This window comes from Aulonocara sp. 'chitande type north' Nkhata Bay, linkage group LG18, assembly GCF_057382095.1.
Source record: "Aulonocara sp. 'chitande type north' Nkhata Bay isolate Kocher_YH1m ecotype deep benthic linkage group LG18, A_spYH_male_GT1.1, whole genome shotgun sequence".
NCBI classification, from domain to species: domain Eukaryota; kingdom Metazoa; phylum Chordata; class Actinopteri; order Cichliformes; family Cichlidae; genus Aulonocara; species Aulonocara sp. 'chitande type north' Nkhata Bay.
In genome coordinates, this window is record NC_141361.1 from 23327759 (window position 1) to 23335791 (window position 8033).

The 8033-nt window shown below is 44.9% G+C and overlaps 2 protein-coding genes across 2 annotated transcripts in view; one reads left to right on the top strand and one right to left on the bottom strand.

Annotated features, from left to right (window-relative positions):
* Positions 1 to 1117, bottom strand: part of LOC147308570 (protein unc-13 homolog A-like) — a 33162-nt gene extending 32045 nt beyond the window's left edge. The window contains exon 1 of the mRNA XM_086272383.1: positions 785 to 1117. Within this exon, the coding sequence (XP_086128509.1) occupies positions 785 to 806 (22 nt within the window). The 5' untranslated portion in view covers positions 807 to 1117. The remainder of the gene's footprint in view (positions 1 to 784) is intronic.
* A 3332-nt stretch (positions 1118 to 4449) lies between these two features.
* Positions 4450 to 8033, top strand: part of btbd2b (BTB (POZ) domain containing 2b) — a 6103-nt gene continuing 2519 nt past the window's right edge. Inside the window, exons 1-7 of the mRNA XM_086272382.1 lie at positions 4450 to 5014; positions 5100 to 5219; positions 6437 to 6593; positions 6811 to 6916; positions 7012 to 7209; positions 7323 to 7515; positions 7990 to 8033. The exon at positions 7990 to 8033 is cut by the window's right edge and continues 44 nt beyond it. Of these exons, the coding sequence (XP_086128508.1) occupies positions 4494 to 5014; positions 5100 to 5219; positions 6437 to 6593; positions 6811 to 6916; positions 7012 to 7209; positions 7323 to 7515; positions 7990 to 8033 (1339 nt within the window). The 5' untranslated portion in view covers positions 4450 to 4493. The remainder of the gene's footprint in view (positions 5015 to 5099; positions 5220 to 6436; positions 6594 to 6810; positions 6917 to 7011; positions 7210 to 7322; positions 7516 to 7989) is intronic.

Here is an 8033-nt window from a genome sequence, read left to right on the forward strand (position 1 = left end):
AACAACCGCGTGTCTCGCTGTAAAATCTCCCCCCGCCTCTCTCATCCTCTCCTCGTGTGCGTTCACCGCGCCCTGGATGTGAAGCTGGAGGTTCCAGCTTATGAGCAATCACAGCAGATGCTTATTCATCGCGCGGAGAGGCAACAGTATCAGCATCAGGTGCTTTCGGGGAGTCTGGTGGGAGGAGGTGACGCATCGCTTGAGGGAAAACGCGCAGAAGTGACGCGCACCTCCAGACTACAGCCAGTATTCCCTCACGGTGAACGGAGGAGGAGGAGGCGAGGGGTGCGGCAGCGGCAGGGGCTTTTCCTCGTCCTCCTCCTCCTCCTCCTCTTTGGACTGCCCACGCATGAATGAATGAAGTGGATGACACACACGGAGGCTTACACCGGGCAACCGCAACAGTGCGAGCCGGGAGAAGATGCAGCGGTTCTCCCCGGGCTTACAGAAAGTCAAAGAGCCCGTTCATGCTTTCTACTACAAACAGTCACAACTGCTCTTTTTTCATGTCAGACACACGTGAGCACAGACAGCGCTGAACAAACACACACGGTGCTGCTGAAAGTATCCCAGTGGTGTTCCCCACGCAATAAACGGGCTGTTTCTGCTCTGAGATTTAATGACTATTCAGCACAATAGCTCGGGACACACACACGCATACACATACACACTTTTGCTGGGAGCTGATAGCCCGCAGGCTCTGTCAGACAGCTGGTGCAGTTAGTGATACTTCAATAACATGAAACAGGCAGGCTTTCACGGCCTCTTTCATTTCCCCTCTTACCTCCCACACACAGCAGGGACATCTCTGGTAGCGGTGTTGAGCGTCCCCGGCTGTCCTCTACTCAGACTCCGTGATTTGTTTGGTCAGTCCGTCCGTTTAAAAAATAAATAAATAAAAAAGCCCCGTTAAAAACCGTCACCGTAAAAGGTAACGGAAACAAATCAGCACCATCTCGGAAGCGTGTCGTCTCCTCCTCTGCGGGGCTGTTGCTCTTTTGGCAGGACAAGAAAGACACACAGAAGTAAATTCCTCGCCCCCCCCTCCTCTGCATTGCCTCAGCTCTCCTCCGCCGCCGCTGCTCCTCCTGCGCGCACAGCCATCTTGTTTCAGCAGCAGCACCCTCCGCGCGAGGACAGCTCCCCCGCGCCGTGCCGCCCTGACGTCACGGGTGATGAGTAGCAGCCAGAAGGGGAGGCGGGAAGGTGGGGTAATTAATAATATCGTTTTGGCTGATGTAATGTACTCAATGAACAATATGGCGACCAGGAATTTCCATTCACTGCTTCAGAGAGAAAGTTGTCCAGTATTTTTCTCAGTTCACATCCAAGGCTGGATCAGGTGGTAACATCAACATCAGGTGGCGCTTTCATTTAGCAAGTTAGCATCCGTGGTCTTTTTTTCTTCTTCTTCTTTTTAAGTCATGCATATGGAAAATACACCCAGTGATGAAGTAAATAATCTAATCCCATCCAATAGCACTTAACCCTTTAACTTAGCCCTCTTTTCGGTGTGTTGATAGGGGTTTCACAGCAGATCCACTATCATGTTCAGAAATCAGTCTGAAAATAGAGTTTTACTGTATAACTGTCAGTTAGTGCAGCCCCCAAAAAGCATCACTCCAGTATCCGCTGAAAATATTCAGGAGGTCATCCACTTGTCCACAGAACTTCGTACCCTCATGGTAAAAAAAGAAAGTGCACCCTATCCAACCTAAGCTTTTACACATCAGGAAGTACTAAAAAATTATCTAGTCTGTAAGTTAGCTAAATACTACCTGAGATGATCAACAATAACATCAATATTTAAAGAAAGAAGAAGCAGGTTGTGAGAATCTATGCACACTGTAAATATCAACACTACACCGAGTTCTTTTGATTCCTCAGAGGCATCCGATGGAAGACAAAACACTGCTCAGTAGACCATTTAACACTTTATTACTCTTTCACATTACTTCTAGAAGGGAGATGCGTCCTGCATGACACGCTGCCGTGGATCTCAAAATGCTGGTGTGCCCCTAACAGTTTTATTACAGAAGCTACTACTATTATACTACCATTCTAGTCTAAACAACAGTGTCTCAGTAACTTTCCACTAGAGATGGTCCCCTCTTATCTACATTTTCCAAGGCAAGCGTGAGTGAGAGTCTGCAGCTTTCTACTCCCCAAGGACACATGGTCTCATGCCTTTATTTTTCAGGGCTGCGTCCACTTAATACTACACTATATAACTTTATAACACTTATTATTAATAAAAAGCATACCATTATTGAGGCACAGCAAATTATTTAATTCCAACAACATAGAAGCCTCATAGAAGCCTTTTAGAAGCAATAACTTGGAGTAATCATTGTCTGTATGACTCTATCAGTCTCTCCCATCCTTGTGGAGGAAACTTGGCCCACTCTTCTTTACGGCGTTGTTGCGGTTCGTTGACGTTTGCAGGAATTTGATAGTGCTCTTAACATCCCACTGCAGGTTTTCAGTCAGGTTGAGGTCTGGATTTTGACTGAGCCATTACAAAATGTTTTTTATTTTCAGCCATTCTATTGTAGATTTGCTGCTGTGCCTCCCTGGGATCACATTCCTGGTCCAGTTTAAGCCAAGCTTTCGCTGTCAGACAGATGGCCTAACATTTGACTCTAGAATACTTTGGTGTACAGAGGAGTTCACGGTCAACTCAATGACTACAAGGTGCCCAGGTCCTGTTGATGCAAGACAAGACTAAATCATCAACCCTCCGCCACTGTCAAAGAGCCCAACACCAAACCAGTACATGGTTCCTGTGGTCCTGTGGTTTGTTCAGATGCAACTCTTTCAAAAGCGTTTTGTTATTACTGCAAGCATAGGTCAACATCCAAAGCATCTGGTCTAACATTCCCACGAAGTCTTTCTACAGTTTCAGGACTATTCAGGTACAGTGTCGTACTCTTTGACTAGAGTTTCATTAGTCCACCCCTGTGCATCCATGAGAACAAGCCCAGCACACATTCAAGCACATTCAAATTTGTAAATGTGTGTTATAGGTGGATAAAGCACTACAACATTGGCTATAATCTCTTTTTTTGTTTTGTTTTTTGCCAGACCGACAAAGAAAGTGTCACAATGGAGATGGAGACAGAAAAAAGGGCTTTGCTGTGGAATAGGCGCTATCAAACATGCATCTCAGGGGTTTGTCAAAGGATGACAAGCAAGGCAGATGGTAAAAGTGGTGAAATGCAAAGACTGCAAAACATAGACTCAGTTGAGTCACACTAAGAAACAGTAAGATGAAATATAGACAGTGCCAAGTGACAGCTAATGTGTGCAAGAGTATATACATGAAATAGTTAAAGGTGATAAAAAATGTTGTGGTCTGAACAGCTGCTCATGAAGCAAATATCCAAAAAAGCGATTATCATCATTATTTTGAGTCTTGTGAAAATTAATTATTATTGGTGCACATGCACGTGATATAAAATCTGTCAGGTTAAAAAGACATATAAGTGGATCCATATTACAAAATATAAACTCTGGCTGCCTTTTGTTCCTTTCTCTTTCATCATGATCCCACACTGCTTCAATAGTGTTGACGTCTGACTCTGGGGAGGCCAGTCAATGACTGATAGTGTTCTATTGTGTGTTTTTCTTTATCCAGGTATGCGTTCACTGTGTTGTCGGTGTGTTTGAGATCACTTTCATACGAGCTTGAAGGATAAACCGCCCGCAGGGGCGTGCTGGGTGTTAAGTTTTATATATATATATATATATATATATAAATTGTTTTTAAGCCTGCCACGTCTTCTTTTGTCTTTTCTCCTCCACTTGCCCTATATCTTCAGTTTTTTTAAGGACACACTGTACACCGTGCTCAGATATGCCAAGGTTTCAGCTAATAGCTCTTTTGGAATTACCTAATCACTGCAAAAATTCTATTTTATGCCTGTCAAACTGTGTTATCTTTTGCCTTGTTTGCAGATTCATTCAACATTCAGCATTCTTTTGAAAATGGCCAGGTATAAGAAAGTCTGGCCGCTTGGAAGCAAAATATAAAGAAATAAGGTGTGGCTCAAGGATTTTGCACACTACTGTCTGTTGGCTTGTTTAGAAATAAATTGCTTGGGCAGCTACGATATTAACTTACAAAATATTCCACATTCTTCTCACAAGTATAGTATAATATTGTTTTCTCTCAGATCATTTTCTGTACTACTTTTAGTTGCATGGTTATGCACTGTTTTGTTTCTTGTATCACGCTTGAGTGTAAAAAGCCTTTAACGCCTTTTCCCATTGTTCTCCACTGCTGATTACTGAATAAATAGCTTTTAATCAAGTGTGGGGTGGGGGTTTAAAGAGGTATTACGCAAACAATAAAAATACCCACTGGTGCAGATTATAGCTTGCAATACTTGTGATAAACGCTAGGGGGAAGCAAAAAGCAGATGTGACTGTTGAGCCTGCTAGAAATAAATAAACAGAGGAAGTGTGTTGTTTACGCCTACTCTGGGTTCAAGATGGCTACTGGAGACAACAGCGGCAGGCCTCCTTGCCTCAGTTTCTCTGGTCCGGGTCCTTTGGGAAACAGCCAACCCAGCAACAGTGTTTTCTCCATGCCCGCATCCAACGGCGGAGGGGTCGGTGCAGCTGGGGGGCCGCAGGGAGCCGCGAGGCGGCCCAACCCGCAGCTTGGGCCTGGAGGGGGAGACGGCAACGGTGTTTCGACCGGAACTCAACCGACTGCGCAGAACTCCCTGCAGCAGCCCGTTGCGGCAGGTGCTGCGGCAGCCGGAGCAATGGCCTCTCCGGCGTCCAACATGGCAAGCACCGCGGCGTCAAACGCCTCTCCGGCGGCGGCACCGACGGCCACTCCGGCGGCCGCCTCCGTGCTGGTGTACCGAGAGCCAGTGTACAACTGGCAGGCAACGAAGAGCACCGTGAAAGAGAGGTTCGCTTTCCTCTTCAACAACGAGGTGCTCAGTGACGTTCATTTTTTAGTGGGCAAGGGGATGGGAGTTCAAAGGATACCGGCACACAGGTAAGAGGATTAAGTGGGGGGGAAGAGGCTCTGCAAGCAGCTCTGCAAGCGACTTTATCCCTGCCTCTGTCTCTGCTGCTGTCAGGTTCGTTCTGGCTGTGGGCAGCGCAGTGTTTGATGCCATGTTCAACGGGGGAATGGCGACCACGTCAACGGAGATCGAGCTCCCAGATGTGGAACCAGCTGCCTTTCTGGCCTTGCTAAAGTAAGGAGCCGAGCGTCTTTAACACGACGCTCTCCTTAAAGTGGGCGTGGTTTTATACCGATCAGTCACAACATTAAAACCCATGACAGGGATGTGCACCTGACAATGGGACCTGTGAGGTATTGGGATATGTTAGGCTATGGGGGACGGTCAGCACCTGATTGTGGCTTCTTGGAAAGAACAGAAAGTAAGGACATTTGTGTTTGTTTGATTTCTTTCTTTGTCTTATACCGTTGGGGAGCCTTCTTATTTCCCTTTAAGTGGTGCCACGATTGTAAGTTGTGAAAATGCATTTGTGGATTGCAGTGATGGAAAACTTGCCAAATCTGGTCTGGGGCTGAACTCTATCCTCCAAGATGACCGCACTTGCTCCCACAGAGTGGGGTTTATCAGAGACTGCCTCCAGAATTTGGAAGTAAAGAGGATTGAATGGCCGGCCTGCAGCCCTGATCTCAACCCCACTGAACCCTTGTGGGATCAGCCTGGACATGCTGTTCATGCCAGAGTGACCAGCACAACTGCACTGGCTGATATTCACACTCTCACCTCTGCTGCTCAACCCACAAAAGCATCTTCCTTACAAATGTGGAAATAAACAGGCTTTTTTGTGTTTAGTTGATAACTTTGTGTTTAGTTGATAACTTAATTGTTGTAACAATGGTATAAGGATTTTGCCAAGAAGCATTGTTACAACAATTAAGTTATCAACTAAACACAAATTTCCTTACTTTTTTTGCTAAGTTTAGAAAAGTGGGTCGGAGCATCTCCAGCAGGCCTTGGCAGAACTGGGAACCCATAAGATTAAGCAGTGAGTTAGTGACAGGGTCATGAATAACCAAAGGCTCAAGGGGGAGCAAAAACACATAAATCTAAAAATTGCTGTAGTTGCTGGTTATGATAGATTGGTTCATTGCAGCTCATTGAATACTGGTCATAGTGGCCGTGCAGACTCCTGCCCACTGACAATAGCTTAAAGCAGGCATCAGAACTGCATCAGTGGAGGAATGTGACCTCAGTCAATAAACGTGTTGAGGTTAGAAGAAGGTAAGCTGGCAGGTGCAGTGAGCCAGAGCTGTTTGGTGGCAAGATATTGGCCAGGTGCTGTTAATGTTGTGTCTGATCTGCTGCTATTCATAATCGTAATTGAATATTAGGGCATATACACATGCACAGTAACTGTAATGCAATAACATGTGTAATCTGCCATCTTCCTGCAGGTTTCTCTACTCTGATGAAGTCCAGATCGGGCCTGAGACGGTGATGACCACACTCTATACGGCAAAGAAGTATGCAGTTCCAGCCCTGGAGGCTCACTGTGTGGAGTTCCTGAAGAAGAACCTCAGAGCAGACAATGCTTTCATGCTGCTGACACAGGTATGCCTTTGAAAAATGGCTCCACCTTTTGGCTTTTGAGTGCGATACTGTATTTTCAGCATTCCTGTGCAGAGCATGTGTTAACGATTTAGTCCATCTTATTGAACTTCAAGTTACACATGTCTAAGCATAAACTACGCTACAACCCTTTGCAGATTGCAGCTGTCATCTTAAACCTTTAACTTATCTGTGTATTCAAAATAATTTGTAATTTCAGGCACGGTTGTTTGATGAGCCACAGCTTGCAAGCCTCTGCTTGGAAAATATTGACAAGAACACTGGAGACGCGCTTGCCGCTGAAGGCTTCACAGACATAGATCTGGGTAATTTGTCTTTGTTATTGTGAGCGCCATTGTGTCCAAGTTTTGTATTTCAGAGTAACAGTGTAATATTTTTTTGTCATCCTTTTCTTCTCTAGACACACTGGTGGCAGTTTTGGAGAGAGATACTCTGGGAGTGAGGGAGGTGCGTTTGTTTAGTGCTGCAGTTCGTTGGGCCGAGGCCGAGGCGCACAGGCAGCAGTTGCAGCCAACGCCCGAAAACAAGCGTAAAGTCCTGGGAAAAGCTCTCACACTCATCCGGTTCCCTCTCATGACCATCGAAGAGTTTGCTGCAGGTGGATGGGAACATTTTTAATCAGTTTTTTAAGAAGCATTTCCCTCTCCTATAAACACACACTGTGATTTAGTCTTTGATGTGTGTCCTCGGGTTGCATCCCTTTCCCTCCAGGTCCAGCACAGTCCAGTATCCTGACTGACCGGGAGGTGGTGAGTCTCTTCCTGCACTTCACAGTCAACCCGAAGCCACACGTAGATTTCATTGACCGCCCTCGCTGCTGCCTCCGCGGAAAGGAGTGCAGCATCACACGTTTTGGTCAGGTGGAGAGCCGCTGGGGCTACAGCGGCACAAGTGACCGCATACGGTGAGTCAGGAGCGTTTTAAAACCATAACTATAGATTCTGTCTTTTTACGAAAAACGTAAAATATGAAAATATGGCGTTGTGTATAAATATGACAAGTAATTCAATAAAAGGTTAATAAGGTGAATGAGTGAAAGTATTAAAAATACTATTAAAGTATTTTTCAAAATACAAAATCAGTCAAGACTACATAATTTTAAAAAAAAGACTTTTTAAAAAATTACTTTTTCCATCCACTGCCATTAACTCAACATCCTCATTGACAGTATAATCAAATTCACCATGTTCTTTGAAAAAAATGATAAGAAGTTTATTGAAATGAGGCCTGGATGTAACTAATAATACTAACAGTGGTCGTACGGCCTCAGTTTGATGAGCTTTTTCTATAATCACATGCAGTACTGGCTAGAAAACTAAAGAAGGAACATGTTTATATTCTATATATTTGTTTTGTTTTGTTTTTTTGTTATTCACAGGTTCTCTGTAAACAGAAGGATATTCGTGGTTGGTTTTGGGCTAT